Source organism: Carcharodon carcharias, chromosome 15 (assembly GCF_017639515.1).
Source record: "Carcharodon carcharias isolate sCarCar2 chromosome 15, sCarCar2.pri, whole genome shotgun sequence".
Lineage (NCBI taxonomy): Eukaryota > Metazoa > Chordata > Chondrichthyes > Lamniformes > Lamnidae > Carcharodon > Carcharodon carcharias.
The window spans coordinates 33,054,686-33,081,462 of record NC_054481.1 but is presented as its reverse complement, the minus strand read 5'-3'; the positions used below and the strand labels follow the sequence as shown (position 1 = coordinate 33,081,462).

The following is a 26,777-nucleotide window of genomic DNA, read 5'->3' as shown; positions in this document are numbered from 1 at the left end:
AAGAATGGCACAAAGGACTGGACTTTCCTCACTGGCTGCAACCTACAAGTTAAACCACAAAATGAGCCCAAGGTCATGCCTATTTGCTGATGTGTGGTTATGCCCAAGTATCCTCCCAACCTCAATAAAATACACCCAAATTTAAAATTGGTGTAAATGTGTGTAAATTAGCACAGCAGTCGGGCCCAGAAAGGTCCGATTCCACAACTTTGTTAAGTATGCATGTCAGCCAAAGCATGTTTAGGACCTGGCAATTGGGGAGGCTTTTTAATTTTTAATATGAATCATATTTAGGTCATAAAATGCATTAAAAGAAACAGAAATATAGTGCAAACTCATTGAGGATGAAGAAAAAACAGCTGCTGTAAAACTCCAGAAAATAGCTTTCTTTCCTGCTGTGCCTGGAGATTAGGTCACAGTGTGAAGAGACCTTCCAGATAAGTCTAATTTGAGGACACTTGCCTTTGAGATTTGTGGGCGTGGCTGGTTTTGTGGGCATGAATTCATTCAATGGGAGCCTTGGATGGATGTTAAAGATTGAGGGGACTTGGGCATATTGCATAACTCGCTTAGGCTCAAAATCCAATGGTGCAACGTCCTTTAACAGAACACTGACAAATGGAATTAAATAAAAGTTATTGTGGGTAAAATTTGTCTTGGGCAAAGTACAAAATGAGAAATAGTGCTTCTCCAGCCTGATTTGCAAACTACAAAATGGGCTTGCACTGCACTATTTCCTGTTTGGTGCTACACCCCATTGCATCATCTGATGTAATAACACATTTGACATTAATAATGTGAGGGCAATGGGGTCAAACTCCCAGGAAAGTACTAGTAAAGATATTGGAAGAAATTTATGTTAATCAATGGTATGAAAGTTATATATCTTTTAAATGAACAGAAATCAAAAGAGCAATTTAAATAAAAACACTGAAAAGGCTTCTTCTATTTATTTAGATTTCGCCCTACATTAGGCAGCTACTTTAGATTTTTAAGTGATGCTTTCAGCTTTACATCATTAACAACTTAACATTTCTATAACACCATTAAACCATTGCAAGCTCTTAGTGATGCACAGTAATGCAATGGTACTGTTGCTAATGGTCTGTTAGATTTGGAAATTACTATTTTCTAGCTCAATAGATTTAATATATGTCATATAGAGGGTACACCTAGCTTAGAAAGCAATAACACTGTTATTCAACATAAACCGATGAGCTCATTTTAAGTCAGTGACGCACTGTCAGGAAAAGAATGGATTGTCGATTGGGTGTTTGGTTCTTGCAATATTTTGTGCAATGGATTATTGAATACTCTTTATTTTTTTTAAACAGGTGTCACTTATTGGCTCTGTTAGAAAGTAATTTTCCTTATTTCTGGCATTTCTATCACGACAACAGAAGAAACTCAGGCACGCGACTATTAATTTATAATTCACCTGTTTTAAACAAAAGACTAAACCAGATGTGTTTCTGTTCCCTTGACAGACCCGATACTTGGGACTGCACCCATGGGAGTCAGAATTTGCTATTACATCATGTTAAAAACCGAGGGTTGAATTTTACGGCCCACCGCCTCCCCAGGGTATGCTTTTGGCAGGGGATGCAAGTAAAATATGACAGGAGGCTAACCCTCCGCCTTCCTGCCCACCCCCCGACCCGTTCCTCATAATACGGTGGGTGGGTAAGGCACCTTCTAGCCTGCCCATCCTTAGGACTATTGAGGCCCTTAACTGCCCATTTAAGGGGCAATTAAGGGTCTGATTCCACCTGCGTCGCCACAATATAGTTGGCAGTGGAAGGCGGTCAAGAGTGGACAGGCCACTTTTTCACCAACTTTGGTTAAAAAGTGGGAAGGAAGGGGATACCTCCTTCGGTGGGATATCCCGTACACATTGAGATCAACCTCCTAAGATGGCAACCCCCTTTTTGCCTCCCCCCCCCCAGCCTCCAAAACTCAACAACTCACACTCCACAACTCCTCCCCAGGATGCCCAATCCCTCCCTTGCAGTCCCAGCAGTCACCACTACTAAATTCTGGCACTGGTAGATCACTGCAAGATCTTTTGACAGTGGGACTTCCTTCCACTGAGGGATGGGAGTCCCACACTGAGCACGTTAATGCTGCCCGTAGCTTATTATTGCTGCAGGGCAGCCTTTTTTAAAGTTGGTTGAATCGCATCCCCTGAAGATTGAATTTTTGGGGCTCTCTCCAAAGGCAGGAAAGAGCTGGGGGTCCTGAATATACCAACACCTGGACAGCACGTCACCATCAATGTGCCAGTCCCCACACTGGCAATATAATCACCAGGGTACTGGGGAGGGCTGGACAGGAATCCCGCTCTCCTCCACACTGAGGCTGATTAAATTTGTTAAAGAGCTCACTTAGAGCTTGTTGAAAGGGATGGGTGGAATACTTAAAGGGACAGACAGGCTTCAGAAGCTGTCAGTTTCAGAACAGCATGAGGAGGGAGGGGTGAGTACACAGTGAAGAACCAGTCAAGGCTCCCTCAAGGCACCTGGCCCCATTAGAGAGTCAGTGGGCAAAGGAGGACTGGACAATTGGGGGTTCCCTTGGTGCAGCACAGGTACAAACAGTGGGCACTCAGCAACCAGGCTTTGAAGGGGGTCATCACCAGCTCCCTCCTCACTAGCATCACATGGGTATTAGAGCAAAGGCAAGACTGCCAAGGATAATTGGGTGGCTACCTGCCCAGAAGGAAGGCTCAAGTTGACAATGGGGGGCATGACTATCTGATTTTGAGCCTAATGATGATAAGGAGCAATGCAATTTGCATGAATGGCAGAACCCTGGACATCAGGAGGGCATGGTAGAAGAAAGAAAGGCAGGAAGACAACGGAGGCCAAACCCTCAACACAGGCCAAGAATCAGTGGCACAGGGGGCTGTGACCCTACAGGGAAATGTGGCCTTAACTGTGCCCTTATCACCATAGACCTCACTTCTCACAGCACTGGTCACCATGTCCTGCCAGTGACCATCAAAGTCACTGTGGTCTTGAACTTCTTCACTTCTTGCTCCTTCCAAGGATCAGTGGCAACTCAAAAACAGCTGCACACCACTGCATCTCACTGGTCACTGATCTCCTCATTGCCAGAGCTGGACAGTACATTAATGTAATGACAGACACGGTCTTGCAGAAACAAAGGCAATTTTGTTTCACCTCAATCACTGGATTCCGCAGATGTACGGCATCATCGATTGCATCCATGTGGTCATCAAGGCACCCAGTAACTGGCCAGTGAGATCCATCAACAGAAAGGGTTTCCACTCTCTCGATGCCCAAATGTGATCCCAGCATGAGCTTCCCCCATATCTTCACTTGCTTTCCTGGCAGCTGGCATGACCCCTTTTCCCTTTGACAATTCAGACTACCTCAGAACTTCATCCCAACCCCCAAAGTATGTGGATGGATCCTAGGGGGTAAGGCAAATCCCTTGAAGATATAGCTTTTGACCCTTCTAGTGGAATCCCAGGCAGAGACACAATCCAACTGCTCAGCAGGACAATCATTGAGCAGGTCATTAGGCTTCTAATGATGAATTTCTGGTGCTTGGACCGGTCAATTGGCACCCTCTAAAACTCTCTTGCAAGGGTCTTGGTCATTGTGATGGTCTGCTGTGCCTTCCATAACATGGCTCTCTGGAGAGAATGATGAAACTTTGAAGGAGACAGCTCATCAGGGGAGAAGCAGGAGCAGGAGAAATGAGAGGAGCAGGAAGAGGAGGTGGAGATGACGCTGGACAGAGAATGCCCCTGCTACACAATGAGGTGACCTCCTGCTTCCACCCTCGAGGAGGAGAACCTCCCACTTCTCCCTCACGAGTCTCCAGCATTAAATCCATGTCAGCATGGATGAAACAAGTGTCTGCCTTGACCCAGATGAGAGGTTTCTGGTTCGTCTGTGACATCTCGCTTCCCTCTGGTGCAGTGGAAGACTTTGGTATAAAGTACAGAATCTCTTCCTCAGGACAACCAGCAACCTCAGTAATGACTGTCATGGGATGTCCAAACAAATCCCACACTCCACCTCACCCATCTCCATTTCCACTCCCCCACTGGCTCTGTAGACAGAATACCCATTTCCATATCGAATAAGGGCTCATGCCCTGTGAAAATCTGAACTTTAATCAATTTCCTATTGGAGGCAGGTTTGTGATTGAAAAACAGTTACAGCGCTTGTCTCCTTGTTGCAAATTCAGCCTCCAAATTTTGTTTGTGGGGAAGGAACCTACTTTGGACTAGTTTCTCACCTCAAGTTATTGTGGCTCAGTGGGTAGCACTCTGATCCCCAAGTCAAATGATTGTGGGTTCAAATTTCACTCTTGAAACAAAGGGCACCAAGCTTGGCTAATGCTTCAGTGCAGTACTGAGCTAATGTTGGTGGTCCTGTCTTTCAGATGAGATGTTAAGCTGAGGTCCTATCTGCCCTCTCAGTTTGATGTAAAAGATCCCAAGGCACTACTTTGAAGAGGGGAGTTATTCCTGGTGAATATTTATCCCTCAATGAACTTCACAGAAGCAGATATTTGCTCTTAAACACATTGACCTTTATTGGATGATTGCTGTATGCAAATCAGATTTGCATTTCCTACAACAGTGACTGCACTGCAAAATTATCTCACTGGCTGTAAAGCACTTGCGATCCTGAACTTTATGAGTTCAGAGCATAGAGCACAAAAGCCTGAGAGTTGTGTTCACCCTATATAAAACACTAGTTCGTCCCCAGCTAGGGTACTGCGCTCAATTTAGGAAGTACCTGAAGGCTTTGGCGAGGGTTCAGAGTTAGATTTACTGGAATGGTTCCAGAAATGAGGGATCAAAGGTATGTGGATAGATTGAGGAACTGGGATTGTTCTTCTTAGAGCAGAGAGAGCTAAGAGGGGATTTGATAGAGATATTTAAAATCATGAAGGTTTTAGATGGAGTAAATAAAAAGGAACTGGTTTCAGTGGCTGAAGGGTCAATTACCAGAGGGCTCAGATTTAAGGGGCTGAATTTTACCAGCCCTGTGGTGGTGGGAATGAAGGTTGAAGGGCTGTTGAATAGAGGGAGTTAAATAGCTGGATGGCTCCCAGACACACTCCCACTGCCAGGAATGTTTCCCAGCGGCAGGCTGCAATTTGCATAATTAAAGTTCCTATTAGAGGCCATTTTACAGGGCCACTGACATTGTGTCGACAGTGGGGCAACCCCCTGCCCCATGGCGAAGCTGCTAGCTTCCTGGAGGCAGCCTCCCTGTGGCAGCCCAGGATACCATCACAGCCTGAGGTTCCATGTTGCAGAGGAGGCTGCAACAATCATCTCGGGAGTGCTTGACCTGCGAGGGCTGGAGCCTGCCCCCTCAACAGTCATGAAGTTTAATTTATACATACCTCTCCCAGTGGGGCTTCTGAGGCTTCAGAGCTGCCAGACCGCTGATTGGGCTGGCTGCATGGTGAACTCGCCCGTCATCCTTAGCTGCACAGCGGGCTTGAAGGCAGCCAGTTAGGAGGCCGCCTGCAGTTCATTCGGCGAGCTGGTCTTGCTGCTGGGAAGTGCAGGCTCAGGGCCTGCTTCTCCACCCCACCTCGGGGTCCTGAGGCCACAGTAAACTTCAGCCCAAATGAATCAGAGATGACATGAGGAAAGATCTTGTTATGGAAGAAGTAGTTTAGGTTTGAAATGCACCGCCTGATGTAGTGGTGGATACAGATTCAATAATAACATTCATAAAGGAATTGGATTCATACTTAGAGCCAGACTATTGCTACTGAGACAGAATGAGTTGGGAATTTTCTCGGCTCAGCAGACTCGCCTCAGTTTAAAGTGCCCAGTTACGCACAATTTTCGCTCTGGGGTGCAGGTGCAAGATAAAGTCAGGCCCACCAACCCCAGAAGCAGATCCTAGGCAGTCACGGTCATGGGCAAGTGCCAAGGCAAGCAGTTTAGACGGTGCTCTTTGGTTCTCTAGGACTTTGTCCCAATTGTAATAAAAGCAATTAGGCCCACCAGCCCTCTCCCCTCAGCCCGTATCCACTCCCCAAAGGCTCCTCATACTGTCCATGTCAACTCAATGCCAACCCATCCAGTATCCACCCTGAGGATACCTCAGGAGCCATTTGGAAATGAAAATAAGCTTCTAACAATCTAGTCACTCGGTAGTACAGAACTTGAGTATTACTGGAAAAAGAGACATGCTGTCAAAACATTTTGTCTTGCATTTATCAGGGCAGAATCCGCAAGATTACCAGATCTCAAAAGGAACAACAATATATCCTGCATGAGAAGAAGATGATGATTGATAGGAAAGTAGACTCTGATTGGTAGAGACATTGCCATGGAGAATGCACCAAGGAGCAGTTAACTGCCAAGCTTTTGTTTAAATTCAAACCAGGCAGGTCGACATTGATTGATCAAGGCATTGCCATGGGGAATGAACCAGGGAATAGCTGTCTCCAAGCTTTTATTTAGTTGAAAAAGTCGCAATGTGTGGATACGTTCTTTCTGTTTGGAAACAAAAGGGTCCTGTGTGTGAATATGTGTAGCTTCTAGCAGGCGTAAATAGCCATAATATGAACCCGACTAATAATATTAAATTGGTTGTTAATGTAATTCTTATCACAATCAGGATTGTTTAGTAAATATTACCCAACCGTGGAATCACATCTAATGTTGGACACTATGTTCTGAGTTTTGCAATCATGGGCTGGTTAAGTATGGTCAGTACTTTGCCTGTTGTAAACAGTCGAAGGGAAGTGCTGTTTGATACAATTCACCAGTCATTGGGATATATGGCTTACATTTCTAGCATCATACCGGCAGTGAAACTGTTGGTATAATGCAGTACATGTTGTTTTCCCTTTGAGATTTTCTTGCGAATCTGTCCTGATCAGTGCAAGATTAAAATCTTCCACGGCATGTTTCTTTTTTCAACAATATTATGTCAATCTAATGCAGCTCTTACTCCACACACTGGTTAATTTAATTAACTCCCATTAATGAAGCCCATTCAAATCTTTTAACTCTCGAGTAGCTAATCTCTTATGAAAGCAAACAAACTTCTATCCATACCCCCCATCAAAAACAATTAATCCTTTAATATTTTTAAACTGTCAATCAAATTGTGAATTGAGAATCTTGTGCTGAGAGAATTGTAGCATTTGAAAGTCAGCCATGCCTGCAAAATGACATAATAAAAGCCTTTAAGGAAATATCAACAAATACTGCACAAACAGATGCTAAACCAGGTGGCCTGTCAATCAAAGCAATCTAGAGGTCATGCATTTGGTAGGAAGAATCAAAAGGCAGACTATTATTTAAACAGAGAGCGACTCCACAGAAGTGCAGCACAGGGGGATCTGGGTATTCTTGTGCATGAAGCACAAAATGTTTCCATGCAGGTGCAGCAAACAATTAAGAAGGCAAATGGAATTTTGGCCTGTTTGCCAGGGGGTTGGAGTTTAAAAATAGGGAAGTCTTGTTAGAACTGTACAGGGTGTTGGTGAGGCCTCACCTGGAGTACTGTGTACAGTTTTGGTTCCCGTATTTAAGAAAAGATATACTGGCAATGGAGGCAGTTCAAAAGAGATTCACCAGGCTGATTCCTGGGATGAAGGGGCTGACTTCTGAAAAACAGCTAAACAGGTTCGGCCTTTATTCATTAGAGTTTAGAAGAATGAGTGGTGGTCTTATTGAAACATACAAGATTCTAAGGGGGTTTGACAGGGTAGATGTTGAGAAGTTATTTCCACTGGTGCGGGAATCTCAAACAAGGAGACATAGTTAGAGAATAAGGGGACATTCATTTAAAACTGAGATGCGAAGGAATTTCTTCTCTCAGAGGGTAGTGGATGTCTGGAATTCTCTACCCCAGGGAGTTGTGGAGACTAGATCACTGAAAGTATTTAGGGGGAGGTAGAAAGATTTTTGAAATATTGGGGAGTATAGGGCCATGAGGAGCTAACATGAAAGAGGAGTTGAGGCTTGGGGCAGATCAGCCATGATATTATTGAATGGCAGGACAGGCTTGAGCAGCCGAATGGCCTACTCCTGTTTCTTACGTTCTGATGTTAGCAGACGTTTTTTTAACAATTACTAACAATCAGATTTTTTCTGCAGTTTAAAGAGCAGGAGATTTAGAAAACTTCAGATCATGACAGTTAATAAGACCTCTTCGTCCTTCAAGAGTCTAGTCCATAAATTCATAATTCCCTCACTGCAGGTTAAGGCCCTTACAACAGCCAAAATGGAGCCTGTTTAAACTCAGCATTGAGTTCAAATGGCTCGGCTGAGTTCGAATTTCTCTCACATGTGAATCAAGCTGTGGCCCCTTTCCCACTACTGGCAAAAATGGAAGCTGTTCGAAACGGGACAGGATTTCCACATCCAGGCCCCACACGCCATCGTCTTCTCAACTCCACAAAATCCAGCGAGTCATTTATGACATAGAAGGTGGTCATTTGGCCCACTGAGTCTAAGCCACTCTATCCCCATATTCCTGCAAATGTATTTCCTTCAGGTGAACATCAAATTTCTCTTAGAAATCGTTGTTAGTCTCTGCTTCCACCACACTCATGGGCAGCGAGTTCCAGGTTATTATCACTCACTTTGTAAAAAAGTTCTTCCTCACATCCCCCCTGAATCTCTTATCCAAAAGTTTAAGTCTGTGTCCCCTAGTCCTTATACCATCAGGTAATGTGAACAACTTTTCCTTTGTCTATCTTTTCCAAACCTGTATTAAACTTGTACACCTGTATCAAATCTCTCCTCAGTCTGCTTTGCTGCAAGTTCAACCCCAGCTTCTCCAACCTAAAGGTAACTAAAATACCACTAAATTCTCTGGAACCATTCTGGTAAATCTCCACAGTATCCTCTCAAGGACCCTCACATTCTTCCTAAAGTCCAGAACTGGACTACAGTTGGGCCCAACCAGAGCTTTATAGCATAATTTACCTGCTTTTGCACTCAGTGCCTCTATTTATGAAGACATATGATCCTATATGCTTTGCTAACCACTGTCTCAAAATGTTCCACCACCTTCAAAGATCTATGCACATGCACCCATAGGTCCCTGGGCCCTGCACACTCTTCAGTGCTGTCATTTGGTCTATATTGCCTCTCCTGTCTGCCAAAATGCATTACCTCACACTTCTCTGTATTAAGTTCCATTTGCCACTTCTCTACCCATTCTGATATCCTAACTATGTCCTCCAAGTAAGCAATGGCCCTAGCGCTGACCTTTGAGGAACACCACTTTCTACCATCCTTCAGTCTGAAAAATACCCATTTACCATGACTTGCTGTTTTCTGAAGGAGAACAAATTGCAGGGCTATGGGGAAAGAGCTGGGGAGTGTGTCTAACATGATTGCTGTTCGAAAGGTCTGGTGCAGACTCCACGTGCCAAATGACCTTCTGAGCTGTATTTTTCTATGATTGCATGATTTGTATGTGAGAAGTCCATAGGACATCTTTGTGGGCAACACCTGCCATGACTGCTCCTTGCAAACAATCTCCCAATCAAATCTGGCAACAGCCGACTCGTGCTACCAGGTTAGAATTTTTCAATAATGCCAGTCATTATGCTCCAGTTATTCAGCACTGGATGCTGCACTGGAGATCTTGATGGATGAGGTGGAAAATGTGAGAGATATCTTATATCTGAAGAAGACCTTGCAGAAACCCAGTAAAAATGCAGTAGTAGCAGGAAGTCATGGAGGTCAATGTCAGGAGTCAAGTCCTGAGGACCTGGATGCATTGCCACAAGAAGTTCAATGGCTTCACACCGGTGGATACATTTTGAAATGCCAAATCCTACCATTGGGACCAGTAGCTTCAGTGATTGCTCAAATCACCACACCCCCATCATTCACCTACCGATCTTTATCAATAGGACTCATAACTGACGTCCACATGTTTCATCTTACCCACTAACACTAAGCACTACTACAAGCCTCACACCCACATCGCACAGCTTGTGCATGTTTCCAGCTATTCAAACATGTCTCCCAAACACAAGGTAGCACACTGACTGACACACTTCCCTTGGTGTACAACCAGAAGCAGCACACCTCATGCCCAATCCTCCTTCTCACATCCTCACTTGACAATCTCTTCTGATTTACAAGCTGCAGATGGTGTAAGCATTCACTTCCTACTTTCCCTCCTGCACTTATTACAACCATACCATTTTGCTTTCATTTATCCATGAGGAGCAACCTTCCCAGACATTGAAGAAACACAAGAAAAGAGCGATGATGAGAACACAGCACGGCCACTTGATTTCACACTCAGCCATCAGCTCAAATACTGACTGCGCATATTATAGGACATAGTTTAGAGGTGAGATATGCACATGGTGAGACACTAGACATGAGTGACCTGCAACCAGGGCAAGAGAGAAATATCATGCAGGTGCCAGCTAAACAGAAGGCAAGGGTACATATGGATTCTGCTGTAGAGGACTCAGATGGGCAATTTGATGGAGCAGCCTTTAGAAGAGCTCTGATGAGTATTCAAGACCAAATGCTTGGCGTATTGGGAAGCCTGTAAGAAAGCCTTCTGTCAATGTTAAGGAGCATGGAGAAGTTCAATGCCAACTTGGCACAGGACTTTGTGCAAAGCTTGGAGCCCATCCTCTCCAGCATGGAAGTGGTGGCTAACTCTGTTCACATACTTGCCGACCCACCCATGCTGCAGTGTCTGCCGATTGGTGTTGCAGCTTCCCAATGTCTGCATACTGCAGTGGAAGCTTAGATTGAAGTCCTGCAAGGTTAGACTGCTACCATCATAGCTGTGGATCGTAGCAATCTCATAAACTCTATCCTGCAACTGAGTACTAGGATTTCTGAGGCGCCGCCCTGGGAGAGTGGTAATGGCTCCATGGACCATGAACCTTCTGTCCTCTGTCAGGAAGGCAGCAATGTTATCCAGTCCCTGGCACTCTGTCAGTAACTTTCCCTGTCAACCAGCCAGCCCAGACTATGGCACCTGTCCATACTGAGGCGGTGTAGTCCAATGCTGGGTCTTATAGGCCTACAGCTGCTTGAGGTCATCTTCCAAGGCCATCCGCAGACTCGCCACCAAACGTAACAGTCTTTACCAGCCATATGGCAGCCCTGCATAGGAGCACTTGAACAAGCTGCAAGTCAAGCACTAAAAGGGTGCACAAAGCTGAATAGTTGAATTTTCCATGCAATATTATTTATATGTTTGGCTCATGTTTATTTGGTGGTGCATCTGTTTTTGGATTGTAGCCAAATGGGCACCATGATGCTCAGTTACAGAGGGGAGGTAAGGTGTGGGCCTGCTGGTGAATGAGGAATTGGGGTAGCAATTACTGTATCATACTTGGATAAGCTCTTCATGGACTGTCCAGGCAGAAAGGGCTGTTTAGGTTGCCTCCTCCCTTCCTCTTCCTCTTATTTCTACTCCTCCTCCTCCTCATGCTCCTCGGTTGCTCTCTGTATAGCTGATAGCTTTCATTTTTGGTATGCTGCATATGTGTGCATGTGTTGCACATGGAAGTCATCAGCCATGTTGTTAATGGATAGCCCTTGTTGCCCTGTTTCGCCCTTTGGTTTACTGTGGTGGGTCAAATGGAGCTGGCACAGCAGGCTGCCACTGAATGAAGGCATTATGGCTCCTGCTGGAATGCCAAGCATTGACCTGCATAATTTGCTAACTGGATGTTGACAGATTAAAATCCCTATTGGTTCCAGTATAGGGCAAAGTTGATACTATTAAGTGTTTCACGTGCAGCTAATGACACCCTGTACTATGGGAACAGCCTTTAATTCTAGTGAAGCTGTGTGGTCTCTTCACCTGCTTGTCTTTGGCAATAGAAAATGAAACGTAATTAGCTCTTTTTGAATAGAGAGCCTCAGTGACCTTCTTTACGCAATAGCAGTCAGCAAACTGCAAGATGTTGCAAATATCTCCACCTCCAGCCTGGAAGGAGGTAGATGTATTGAACTTCATCACCACAGTCACCTTCACAACCACTGGCAATACCGTTCTTGCCCTACTCTGAGGTTGCAGCTATGGCTGTAGATTTCAATGAGGACAGCCTTACTGAAGCACTGACTTCTCACACATTTTTCCTTCACTAAGGTTATGACAGGAGAATTGTTTCCTGAGCACCCTGGGCAGATATGGCCTTATCCCCAGTATCCCAGAAGGAAAACACAGTAAAAACTGGGAAGTAAGAACACTGGTCTGAACTGGTCTTGCACACCTTAAAATGGAACACCAGTAAAACTGGGAAATAAGAGTACTTGTCCGAACTGTTTTTTTCCCTTCTGGGATATCTCTTCCCTGCCATTTATTTTGGTTTTTGGGAGTGTGGAGGCCACCCACCACAGTCAGGAGCCCCGTAAATATTGATCAATCAAGTCAGATGACATAATTTGGTCTTTGACTGAATTTTAACTCAGAGATATTAGAACTGTGCACAGTCTTCAAGCCACCAGTAAAAGCAGTTAGCAAGCAGCATTGGACCAGAAGACGTCCAGGTAAGTTTTCACGTTTTAAATTTTCAACTGGTCAGAAATTCTCTGCCTGGCCCAACATAGAAAATCTTTAAAGATGCACAAGGTGATAAAGCTGTAAACGTGTCTTTGGAATCTAAATTCAGAGCACAAAAGTAAAAGGAAGCCTGTAGAAATCATTCATTAAACCATGTATGGTGTTCAGTTTCGGCCCCTTGCTTTAGGAAGAATATGGGGGTCATGAAAAGGGAGCAGATGAGATTCACTAACATGATCCCATGGATCAGAAGCATTGACTATGAGAAGAAGCTAAAGAGACTGTGACTCTTTCTATCGGAACAAAGAAGGTTACAGGAGATCTGATTGAGGAGTTCAAAATTAAAAGATCTTTTATTGAATTGAATTTGGATAACCTATTTCTAGCGGTGGGTGAATTGGCAACCAGGAGGTCTAAATTTAAAATCAGTGCCAAGAGAATGAAGGAAGAAGTTAGGAGATTAAAAGAAAGGTTGTTGAGAAATGGAATGTCCTACCAGAAACAGTGGTGGAAATAAAATTCATAATAACCTTTAAAACTGTAAGTGGCAAATGATTTGGAAAAATATATTTTTAACAGTATGAGGGAAGAGTAGGGTATGAGGGTCTTTCAGAACCAATCAAGGTGAAATAGTCAGCTGTGGTTCAGATGCTGACACTCTTGCCTTGAGTCAGAAGGGTGTAGGTTCAAAAATTGGAGCTGACACCCCAGTGCAATACTGAGGGAGTGCTGCACTGCCAGAGGTGTTGTCTTGCAGAGGAGATGTTAAATCAAGTCTCTGCATACCCTCTCAGATGGATATAAAAGATCCTGTAGTGCTATTTTGAAGAAGTGTAGCGAGTTATCCCTGGTGACCTAGCCAATATTTATCACTCAATTAAAATCACAAAAACAGATTATTTGATCATTATCACATTGCTGTTTGTGGGAGCTAGTCGTGTGTAAATTGATTGCTGTGTTTCCTACATTACAACAGTGACTTCACTTCAATGCAAAGTATTCACTGGCTGTAAAGCCCTTTGAGACATCTGGTAGTCACGAAAGGTGCTAAATAAATGCAAGCATTTTTTTCTTTCAAATGAACTTATACACTGCATAATTCTAAGATTCTAGGAGTTGTAAGTAGGGCCACTGAAACTGTAATTAAGTATTCGCTTTCTCCCTGTATCTAGACAGGAGATAACCCCAGTGATGGCATTTCCAGACGCCTATTTGTTAAAGCATCTTGTATCCCAGGACAGAGGTTCTAGATGTCAAAACACCGGACGTGGCAAACACAGAAAAGTGCAATGTTCCCCAGAGTTTAAAGCAGATTTTATTTCAACTTTCATTTTAGCAGCAGAGTAAAGCAGTTACAATAAAGACCCGATTCAACAAAAAAGTGTGAGGGGCTAGTCTCAGATACCACACAGAGTATAAGTCCAGCACAGTCACATTGGATGCAAGCAGCTGACCAAGGGGCCCTGTGCACCTCTGATTAACATTTTAAATCTATCTGTAATTAACTTAAACATTTAGATAATGCAAATACTACTGTGGGAGGGGCTAAACCCACAAAGGTAAGCATATATGAGCATAGATCTCTCATCTAGGGAACAGAACTGAGGTTTCAGCTAGACAGGGTGGCCAGGGTGCTGTTCCCTTGCTGAAATCCTAACTGCAGCTTCCAGTTTGAAACAGTCCAAGTGAGTTGTCCCTCAGGCTCAACACTAGAAAATGTGGTACCCTTTTGGGGCGACTGCAATCTTGTCACTGAGTGATTAAAAAAGGAAATGGTGCAGGATTCACACCCCAGGAATAATAATTTTAGTGAGTTAACTTGCAGATTGATTTTTCCCACAGAAAAGCACATCCTCTACTTGATTTAACTGAACCCTGAATGCTCCAGCCGATGTTACTGAAGAAATAACCATTGTCATGCACTGAAAGCTAGTGGCTACGTGTGTGATGGCCCTGCCTTAAACTGCACCATATGTTAATCAGGGTAGACACTTTTTGGAGGAGCATGCAGCCATAATGATGTTGTGCCTAGAAGGTCTTGCTGCAACATTTTGTTTGGTAACCTACAACAAACACCAACACCTTTTAGCAAAACTTACATTACTAATGAAAAAAAAATCAGGATATTATTTTTGCTTAATGCTTTCAGTTCAAGAAATACTTCTCATTGTTAAACTTCTTCAACACAACTGCATCACGGTGGGGTTGCATGTTCTAGGTACTTCACAAACCCCATATAATGTGAGTGCAATCTACAACCAGCTTGGTTCAGTTGGAGAAAACCATGATACATGGATTTTCAGTAATACAAGACCACTGTTAGGTTTTTAAAAATGGCTTTTTGTATTAAGTAAACTCTGATGGCCTGAATGGTTCGAGGTAGATCATAGTTCAAACTGCTAAAAGAACGTAAACTGAAATAAAATTCAGTAGTCTTTTTCTTCAAATACACAGAGTTGGAAATGGAGCAATAAGAATCAAGCTATAGCAAGATAAATGAAATTGGGATTAAGACTAATTCTTGGGCTGTCATGATAGTAGCCCATTGCACAGCTGTTAATGGTCATATTTACTGAACCTCTCAGCCTTCAATACAGTAACAAATATTACCTTAAATGCTGGGCATTTTGCTGAGAAACAAAAAGTTATTTCTCATCTGCAAGATGCATATGGGTGTGGCTTACCAATGTTAATTTACACTTGCATATATAGAACATTACATCACAAAGTAACATTGATATAACACATCTCCACACCAGGAGCTAATTTAATGAGCCATCTGATCAGAAATGTAAAAATAATTTGAATATTTTAACACAGATACTGAAGAGAATCTGTTCAGTCAGCAGTGAAGAGTGCAGGCTTGGTCTTACAGGAAATGCACGGTATAGCTCTTCAAACAAAGGATGGGCTTTTGGATTTGAAATTTTAAAAGCACAGAGCAGTAATTGAAAAACTCTTGCCTCACCTTTGTAGCATACTGTCAACCACATAAGTTCCAGGAGCTGGCTGCCAAACTCACACACATCCAAGCCCAGCATGGTAATCTTTCTTCAAGCAGTGTGGATGCTGTCTCACTTAAAAACGAGCACAATAAAAAACCGGCAACCAGAACAAAATATCCTTTACACTGCACCCATAAAGTAGATAAAGAGAAAAATATCTAAAAAAAAGTAATCTTGAACAAGAGAATTTCACATGCTATACACTGACTGCAATGGAACTGTAATGTAAAAATCCTATTCGTCTGCAGACGCTATTGATTTGCTAGCTGCCCTAATGCTATGCTGCTCTCAACTCCCATCAGTCATTATCTCGCAGATGTCTATGATCTCATCTCCCTCCCACCACATGCAGCACACACTTGAATACAAACACAATGCTTCCCCATGTAGCGAGAATATGTAATGCTCCCAATTCACTGACTGGTATTTGTAATCCTGAGGTTTGTGTAACACTGCTATGCTACCTGGGAGAATGCAATAATATATCCTTACTAATGCAGACAAACACTACTCTCCAGCAGTGTAAAAAAATCAAAAAATCTCGTACTTAAACCATGCTCCTCCATTTCCTGAAGGAAACTCTGCAACACATTTTAGTCTTTCACGTAAAAAGTATATTTTAAATTGCGACTCGAATAATTTAGTGAAGCCAAAGAGAACTTGTTCTTGTTTATACCAAAGTATGCTTACCTTTTATATTCTTACGAATATATTGGGGCCATTGATTTCAATTTTTCACTTCCTCTCCTCCCCCATTACAATATATCACCTGTTCACAAGATTAAAAATAGTAACGCATATACTTTTTAAACCACATTAAATTTTCACACAGCAAAATACTATTGTAAACATTTTTGCTGCCTGACATATTAAAGCCTCCTCTAAATATGACAGATCTGCTATAAGTGAAATGATATTTCAAAGATTATTCTGCATAATTTATAAGCTCAACCATAAACAAGGATGCAGAACATTTTAAATTAGCTTCTCCGAGCCATCGGACATTGCATTATGTGCACGTCAATGATGATTTGTTTACATTACAATTACAGTACCAGCAGGTTTTTTTTTGTACTACTTCAGCAACAAGACTTAAGCAGTTACACACTAGACTGGGCTCAACAAGGTTGAAAATTGCATGATTATAGCTATCAATCATTCAAGCTCACTTGCTTCAGTTTTGTTTCTAATCAGAGCTCTTTTGAACCACTAGATGAAGTAGGATATGTGAGGGCTGGGATTTCCATCTCACAGGAGGGAAAAAGTGACATCATGCTGCTCCAAATGTGTTTCTTCTTGCTAATCAGAGGCCAACTGCTGATAGTTTTGGAGCAGTTTGTGAGCAATTGGTCCTCCCAACTGAGAAGGCTCTGTGAAAGCTGAAGGATTCACACATGCAGTATGCAGTACACACATCTCATTTATCACAACTGGACAGGCTCATGAGTGTCCCCTTTTGTCCAACTGTGCAACAGGGTCCCAGACCTTGATATTACTCTCCCCACCACCCATACATAGCCCTCCCCTCCCTCCAATGATGGGCGGGAGAGGGTCAGCAAGCAGAATAAAGATTTGAATATGGGAAACACATCCCTACCACACTGCACACATGCCCACTGACTTTCTTACATTGGCAAGTCACTTCATTAGCATATTTAAATTGAGCTCCCATACTGCAGTTGGGAGCCTGATTTTAAATTCACTGCTACTGAATGGGTTTCTCAGGAGTCAGGAATCCTGGCAGTGAAAGGGAGGCAGCACTTTCCAGCTCTACAGGGTAGGCTTGATCTTGAAAGAAATCCACTGTAAAACTCTTGTGCTTTTTCTAGCACTCCTTGTGGGCCAAGAAGAACAAGAATGCTCTCCCTGGTTCCTCGGGGAAGCCTTCAACCTCCCCACTTCCAACTGCCAACCTCTCATCTCCGCCTCTACATCACGGTCTCTCTTCCCCCGGTACACCGCAGCCTCCTCCCCCGAGTCCCATTGGCCAACCTCTCCCCAACGCACCTATCCCAGTCACCAACGACCAATCTCATGCCTCCTTGACTGTGGCCTCCTGCCATTGGTTTTCTCTCCCTTCTATCTGCCAAGCTGTCAATTTGGCTGACTGCTCAATGGAGAAACAGAACCAAATAAAAAGAAAATGAGGTTCTACCATTCAGTTTGGCAGGACTTCCGCATCCCCTGTCTTGTCAGGTTCTTCAGCATTTCCGGCCTTGCCTGTGCCTTCCCACCTTCCCTGTCTCCCAGAAATACCAGAGCCCATACACAGCACCCTGTTTTTCCTCTTGCTCCAGCCTCCAACCTCCAGTCCCCTCTTCCCTACCCTGGGCCTCCTAACAATTCCAGCATAGACCCCTCTCTTTCTGAAATTTATCAGTTATCTCCCCCTTCCCCCTCTTCAAACTCAACTCATCAATGAGACCAGTGTCCTGTTCCCTTCCTAGATTTCCTCCCCATTCAATTCCGATCACTCAACTTCCCTTCCTGATGACCATGCTAGTTGCTATCCAGGGTTCTCTTTCCTCATATATCATCACTCTGCCATCCAAAACTGTCATCATTACTCCTTTATCAAAAAAGGCCCTACACCCATTCATCCTTTCCAACTGCCATCCATCTCCATCCTCACTTTCTTCTCTAAGGTCAGCACCATCCAGCTCCATGTACATCTCCAAAATCCTGATCAAAACCCTACAATCTTGCTTCTGCCTTTCTCACAACACTGAAAGAACCTTACCTAAAATCATGAGCTACAACCTCTGTGAAAGTAGCCATGGTGCACTGTCCTTCCTCATCTTCATCCTCTCTGCAGCATTCAGTATAATTGACTATGCCATCCTTCATCAATGCCTCTCCTTTGTCGCCTGTTTCTGTGTCGTAACATTCTGTGAACACATTATCTATTTAATTCAACTCATGCCATGTGATCAAAGTAATATAACAGGACATGATCAGTGGTCAGCCTTCGATCAGTGGGAGCACTCTCAGCTCTGAGTCAGAAGATCATTGAAGCAAGCTCCAGCCCAGTTTACTGAGCACTTACTTCAGTGCAGTATTGAGGAATTTTCTTGCCCCCGTTTAGACAAGCCAACAAGTGAGCAGCAGTGCAAGAAGTGGAGGCTGCTCATCTGGTTTAACCAAAGGAGTCACGAGTATGAAAATCACTTGTGCCTCCCATCCATGATCAGGAGTGTGGAGTAACCAATCAAAAATGGCCAGAACCAATTTCACGTCCTCTGTGTTCCTACAATCACTGTACACCATCACGGAGAACAACCCTTCTCCATGCAACTTAGTGCAGACTGTCCTTCTCTTAATTATTTGTATTAAATTGTCCATTCTAATCCCCCTTGGTATAGTTTATTTCTCCACTACTTTGTGCCACTCCACACACATGCACACCAGACAGTCATCTTCTAATATGAATTCAGCAACTTCTTCATGACTGCAGCACAGTACAACTAACCTTTGTAGCAAAACACAGAGCAGTTCATTGCAATTGCAACTAATCAAACCAAAAATTCACTGAACAATTACAGTCGAATAACTCAAGTCCAATCTGTTATTTGTTGATGGTTTATTTTTCAAAGAAAAACTCAATATTCAGAGGCTGAACAAATTTTTCAAAAATAAAATCTCTTCAGGACAAAGCTATCTGTACAAGTTGTGTTCAGTCACCTGTGGAGCATCAGATTACTGAATCAGTGCATTTCCCTACAAAAAGGCCCCAAATGCCAAATTGTTGATCTTCACCATGCCAACAAGAATGGAGGTGAGCAAAAGCTTCCCACATGAAGAGGTGGAAAGAATGGCAAGTTGTTTCACAAGTTCCGAAAACCAGGTCTACATTGGAACTGGTAGACTGATAGGAGCTAGTCATCTGTATAATGCAAATAACCCTAAAAAGAAAGCAATTTTAAAATAAGTGAAATAAATAATTCAACACTGTGTCACTAAAGCCGTATTAATACAACTGTTTTTGTGTCAATGCAAGCTGGTTTTGGATGGGGATTAATGTAAAATGACAGTCTAACTCACAAGACTCTTATATGCACTAAAGAGCTGAAGTGTGAGACCTCCTCCAGGAAACTACCTTACACCAGTTTGACAGGTAAACCCAGACCAAAATACATCAACAAAAAAGATCTCCAGTAACTGTGATAAATAAACCACCCAATATGTGCAATTTTTGGGGTTCCTTGATTAAATATCTGAAAACCAAAACCATTCTGGAGTGTAAAACCTACCCATACATTTTCCCAGCAAAATTAGGCTCTGAGAATTAGGAATACTTTATGGTATAAAGGAGAAAGTGTGCTTTCACTCAAGCTCATTTTATTATATATTTATTATAACTAAGCACTGAACTGCTCAAACAGCAGACTGTTATTATGAAAAGGTAATGCAATAAATATTACAACATGGCTGCAATCTATATTTGAGCACAGTGCCATTTCTAGGAAATCATTTTGTACAGTTTCTGGCTTGGGCAGCCTGTAAATTTACAAGAGCTTCGAAATACACTACATCCATATACCAGAGGAAACATTGCTGTGGTCTGCTATAACATAAATCTATACATAGAAATGTTATTAGATGAGCATAATTCGGTGGCTTTGTATCATCTAATTTCACTTTTAGAATCAAAAGAAAATGAAATCCAGTTTCACTGGGAAAATAAAGCCCAGGATGGGTGGCCAATCCTCTACTGCCAATTTTCAGCCTTTGATTCAGTTGAACACAGTGACCATGCAGAGCACATTTGGCATACAAGTGCATCATATTTATTTAATAATTTGTACTAATTGTATGTTTTAGTCTGGAATGCTTTTAGGAGCAAATAAGAGCGCACAAGCAGGTAAAGATCTGTATCTTGTGGTGCAGCAATAGTAAAAATATTGCATCAAATGAAAGGTATAAAATGATGGACATGCTTCCTAGGTGACAAAATAAATTTCCGCATCTTCAGTATGATCCAGATCTGATTAGAAGAGGATAAGATAAAATTTCAATTTTCACATCTACTTCCCACTTTATCTTGCACAAGATGAGCCAAACTACAGGTTTCCAAATTCTAATTAAATGCTTTTCATATGAGAAAGATCTTCTCCCTTGATAGTTACCCCCTTACCAAACTACAAGAGGCAGTGAGCAGAAGCAACTCTTTAGCAGCAAGCATAATAAAATCAGATGTTTCAAGTTAGACACTCAGAAAGTTTGGTCAGCAATAGTGTGACTCCTTTGAGTCTGCTGGATTTAATATGCAAACTGCTGCAGCTAACCAATCCTCTGAAGAACCCGGATCTCTCTAATGATGCCTGTGACTGCAGACAAGTGGTCACCAGCCAATAACCATCTCTAAACTGGAGCCATCTGAGGAGACCTTATAGAGCCACCCTGTCATTTATATATGTATTCATTCTGACAGCTCCAAGACCCTAGCCTGTAAGAAATGCAGGTAAATAATAGTTCATTTCCGAAAGAAACCAAGGAGAAAAAAGAATAGTTTTCTGTACCTGCGCAGCAAAAAAGATGCCTGTAATTTTAAAATTTAAGGGAGGCTTGTGTGGAAATGGATGTTATCCTGGGACAGCTGGCAGACCCTTCAACCCTTGGAACCAAGAAACAGGAGCTTTCTTTCTGAGATGCCATATACTTCACAAGCTGCCCTTGAGAGATGGTGGCATAGTGATAAGGCTGCTGGACTAGCAATTGAGAGGCCCTGACTAATGCCCTGGAAATATGGGTTCAAATCCCAGCATTGCAGCTGATGGAATTTCAATTCAATTAGTAGATCTGGAATTTTTTCTAAAAGTTAGTCTCAGTAATGATGACCACAAAACCACTGAATGAAAATCTGCTGGTCTGGCCTATATGTGACTCCAGACCCACATTATTAACATTTTACAGCCATTCCTAAGTTAGGTCCCACGTAAAGTGAATGTTTTCAAAATAGCAAGTCTTGTTTATACCTCCTCTTATACCTCCACTTACATTTTACTTGTCTACCACAAGTTATACCTGCAAATGGACTGTACAAGAAGGCAAGGACCTTGCATTAATATGGAGACTTCTGTTATTCAGGGCAAAATGCTTCACAGCATTTTGAAGTATAATCATTGCCGAAATATAGGTAACCAATGTGAACAAAGTAAGATCCCACAGTTGACAATAAGATGAATATCAATTTTAGTGGCGTTGGTTGAGGAATAAATGGTGGCCAGGATATCAGGAAAACTTCCCTGTTCTTCCACAAATAGCACACAGAATCTTTTACCTCCACTTGAAAGAGCTGCGAATCATTTAGTGCAGCACTCCTTCGGTACTGCAATGACGTGTCAGCCTGAATTATATGTTCAATCTCATGATCAGGTTCAGAGGAGAAAGCACTACCAATGAGCCAAAGCCTGATAAGGTAGGATTGAAATTCAAGATCGGCTGCTCATTATACACCTCTTCCTTTTATCAGTCAGGAAAAGCTTATTACACTGACATTAGGATATCCACAAGGTAAGGCATACAACACATTTCCAGGTACATCCATGGTCATTCCCTTTCCATATCCTAATCAACCCTTTACTCAAAAAATTGTCTGTTAATGACAGAAAGGATTTGGGAAATTAATTTCAAACAATGGCCATTTGTTCTTGAATTTCAATACTAGGCAGGAAAAGCACACACTTGCTCCAAATCTCTCAATCTTCAATACTTTTATCTTCTTCTTAAAAGATAATCCCTACATAGCCAAACACTGATCATAACTTCATTTTATTAGTTCTGGAATTAATCTACTGGCTCTCCTTCCTTCAAAATTTATTTTTATAGAGATCAAAGATGCACACCATGCAGTTTTAATATACACTTCAATACTGAAAAAAAACAAGAAATATAGAAATACAATAAATTCTTGATGAATCAAATCCCAAGAGAGCAGCCTTCAAATTTGGGTTAAGCAGAGCTTTGTGACAGCGATGAGGCCCAATTTGCCACATGAATACATCTCTATGTAACCCGATATGCCTACAAATACTTCCTACTGTGTAATTCAACTTCAATGCCAAATAAAAACATAGAGCTTCTTTGGCATCGGGATAGGCAGCCATTCTCATCCTCTTCCTTGCTAGAGAGAAAGCTTGTTTGTTGAACTCTTCCAAGGTGATCTCTTTGACTTTCAGAATGGTGGACAAACTTGATGGATGAATCTCCGACTCTTTAACAATGTCTGTTTTCCACTTCACACCTAAGTTTTCCACTTGCTCTATCAACTTCACCTTCTCTCCAATTGGCAACACTTTTAAACTTCTCACAGGTTTCGTCATACTCGCACACTTCACATGTCACTTCACAGAGAGATTTGAGCATGCTTTGATCCAGCCACTCAGCTTTGATTGGTTGGAGCGGCCACATGACCCCTGATTTCGGCATTTTTTCTCTTGTTGGCACCAAACAAAAGTTCAACTAATCCAGATCAATCACTCTGGAATTTTAGCTAACTGCGGGCATTGTTCTATAGCTTATGCTATTCTGTTGACTGGAATGGTTGATAACTTTGGTGCAAGTGGAATTTTGTCACCTGAGTTTAACTTATCGAGATTCCTGTTACAGACAGGAGAGGAGCCAATTCAAACAGCACCAATTTTTCATCTCACTGCCCGTCGGTAAACAGAAGGTGTCATGAAATTTTTAATAAGCGGTGGCGTATTTCTCAACCTCTCAGTTTCTTTGTGATCCGATTTCTTCTAATAACTCCACAGCAAACTCGAGATAGGATTAACTCAGAAGGTTAATTTATTGCACACATTCAAAACCCACGAAAAGGAGGGTCTGCAATTTCACTCTTCACAGTCATACAGTAAAGAGAGGGATAGGGAAAAGAAGGTTTTACAGTACAGAGACCACAGAGAAAATGAATATTGGTCCATGTGAGTTTCAGAGTCCAGAATCAGAGTCCTATGAGGAATTCTTTCACAGAGGTCGATGGGCTGAAAACCAGTGTTGTATAATCCACTTTCTCAGGGGCGTTGACTTCACACGATGAAGTAGGCAAGCAGAGATGAATCAGTCTTGTAGGCGATGGTACAAAACTTGCAGCAGAATCAGGTTAGATGGGGGCCAGTTTTCCAGCTTGGCCAGGGCTTGCTTTGGTGTGGCCTGCCAGTCAGATGTTAAACAGCAGACTGGAGCTTGCAGCTCAGGAAGGCAATATTAACTTGTTCAACAAGCCAGAGTCTTAGGTTTGTTTTAAATTCATTCACGGGATGTGGGCTTCGCTAGCTAGGCCAGCATTTATTGCCCATCTCTAGTTGCCCTTGAGAAGGTGGTAGTGAGCTGCCTTCTTGAACCGCTGCAGTCCATGTGGTATGGATACAGCCAAAGTGCTGTTAAGAAGGGAGTTCCAGGATTTTGACCCAGCAACAGTGAAGGAACGGCGATATATTTCCAAGTCAGGAGTTGAATGACTTGGAGGGGAACCTCCAGGTGGTGGTATTCCCATCTATCTTCTCCCCTTGTCCTTCTAGATGGTAGTGGTCATGGGTTTGGAAGGTGCTGTCTAAGGAGCCTGTCGAAGGAGATCATGGCCTTACCTCTCCACAATGTCTTCAACAAAGGATGGGGTTATCCAGTGTCTGAAAATTGGCTTTGTGTTCCAGGCTGATAATGTCTCAACCATTATGGGTCAAAGAGGTGCTATTTGTTGAGGGTCTGGTGGTTGGGAAGTCATTGTCTTTGTAGACTCACAGACTCCACTGTAGCACAGTTTGTCAGATGCCAGTAGCCTCTGGTAGCTCCCTTTGAAGTTGGGCTGTGCTGATAGAAGCTCCTAAGACATAATAAGGTGTGACATTCCCAAAACTGAGAAGTGAAATTTGGAGACTCACAGATGATACCCCACAGACAGAGAGTCAGTCATCTTAATGGTCTTTGTTCAGCTGAAAAGTCCAGTTTAAAAATAAGAAATAGCAATAAGGATCTTTTTTATAAAACCATACAGGGTTAGGTTCTGTTCCGTCACAATCTATGGTATTAAAATTCCAATTACAGGACAGGTAAGCAAAGAACATGGATTTTCAGTCTAGAGTGTGACAAAATTATTGGGGTCAAAGATGGGACAGGGGTGTTATCCATCAAATCCCAAGATTACCAGTGCACAGTACTAAAGCATCATTGATCATGCAATGTTTTCATGCCAGATTACTACATATTAGATGTGTGAATAGTGCTTGTGTTCAGTAATTGTGAATGACTGGAGTGTTTTTTGAAGCATAAAGTCAAGTTCGGGGAGTGGAAACAGCCTGTTTGCCAGTTGCTTTCTGTCTTATGGAACATTATGTTAGCTAAGAAAACAAAATCCTTTATGCAAAAATATTGGGCCAAATTTTTAAACAACCACAAAGGAAGGGCTGAAGGTTGACAGGCTCAAATTCCCCCAACCAGCTGGCATGCCATTTTGCCGGCATTTTCACACCTCTGGGCCAATGTTAAAGATACAAGTTGAGGAGGTTGATGGCTGCTAGCTGCAAGGGGTGGGTAGATAATTATGCCTATTAATGGGCTTATTACTGTGCAGACACCAATAGGAGCTTTCCAGTTGGCAGCTGGGCCCCCATTAAGGTCTAAACCCAGCCAGTGAATGAAGTGGCCTCCTGGTGGCAGACTGGATGGTTAATGCTTGCTCCACCCACGTGGCCATGAGTGCAAGTTAGCCACAACTGTACCCACAGGCCACCCTGTGAGGGTGTTCACCATCCCCCACCCTCCCCTTGATAACAGCCTGGCAGTTGTGACCTCTTTTGATTTTTATGTGTTTAAAAAGTCTTCAGAGGGTGCCTCCATTGTGTGTTGCCTTCTCTCTCTCTCTCTCTCTTAACTCTATCAGCAATTCCAACATCTGACTGTGGGGCTGCCAATCTCTCAAGGCTGGAGGCCGCCATTAGCTCTCCAGCTTCTTGAGTCCGCCCACATCCTTAATTGAACAATGAGCACAAACTCTGGCCACTAATTGGAACAAGTGGAATATGAATTTCCAAAGGGGATGCACAAAAATAAAATTGAAAGCCTCTGACAAAGAACATTCTCAGGAGAATTGGCTGAGTTTTAAAAAATGTTAAAACCAATTTGTTCCTTGTGAAAATCAGTATTTCTTCTCTAGAAATGGACATTCCAGAAACCAAATTCAAGGAGAAAACACTGCAAATACAAGGCAACAGATCTACATCTGGACATACATCTGTGTGTGGTTTGCTAGAAACATCTTAATGTTAAAAATGAAATTTACCTAAATGGTTCCAAGGATGAAGGTTTTTTATCTACAAAGTTAGGTTGGAGAAGCTGGAATTGTTCTCCTTGGAGCAAAGGAGAATGATGGGAGATCTGATAGAGGTGTACAAGATTATGATTCAGATGAGTTAGACAAAGGAAAGTTGTTCCCATTAGTTGATGATACAAGGACTAGGGGACACATGTAGGGTTTTGAGCAAGAGATGCAGGGGGATGTGAGGAAGAACTTTTTTGACACAATGAATGGTGATGATCTGGAGCTCGCTGTCCCGGACGGTGGTGGTGCGGAGGTGATGAATGATTTCAAAGGAAATTGGATGGGTGCATGAGGAGGGAAGTAAACCCTTAGGCCTATGGGGAAAGAATGGGGGAATGGGACTGATTGGAGTACTCTACAGAGAGCCAGCATAGATACGAGGGATCAAATGGTCTCCTTCTGTGCCATACTGACTCTGTGAGTATTCGCTGGAAATCAACAGGGTTTCAGACACATTTGTGGCCATCTCATTCAGGAGATGAAGGTACAGAGGGACATCCTGTTTCCATTTGATGGAAAGAAGCTGCCAAAAAAGGTATTTGCTGCGGGTCTGGGTCAGTGCAGAGATCAGGAACCCATGGATCATCACCACCAGAACCTGAATCCAATGCAGGAAACTCTTCAATGATCTGACCAGCTAAGTCCAAGCCTTCATATCGCCATTTATCTGCATTGTACATGGCAAAAGCACTGCTTTCCTCCTCCTGCAGTCTACAATTTCCACCTCTGCATCATCCTTCTCCACTAATCATGTGGGCACTGTGCCACTTGTCTTCATTCCAACCACACACTTACCTTTTGTTTGCTGCCTTCACAACAATAATGAACAGCATTCTGTCCTCATCAGCTAGTCAATGACAAACAATTCTATCACTGATCACTGCTTCCTCAGTTCTTATTCCAGCCCTTTTACTTTTCATTGGAAAGCTC

General features: G+C 42.7%; 1 protein-coding gene across 1 annotated transcript in view; it reads right to left on the bottom strand.

Annotated features, from left to right (window-relative positions):
* The window catches only part of arhgdig (Rho GDP dissociation inhibitor (GDI) gamma), a 66,546-nt gene extending 50,675 nt beyond the window's left edge, over positions 1–15,871 (bottom strand). The window contains exon 1 of the mRNA XM_041205717.1: positions 15,493–15,871. Coding sequence (XP_041061651.1) covers positions 15,493–15,565 — 73 coding nt within the window. The 5' untranslated portion in view covers positions 15,566–15,871. The remainder of the gene's footprint in view (positions 1–15,492) is intronic.
* Between the last annotated feature and the right edge of the window lie 10,906 nt (positions 15,872–26,777).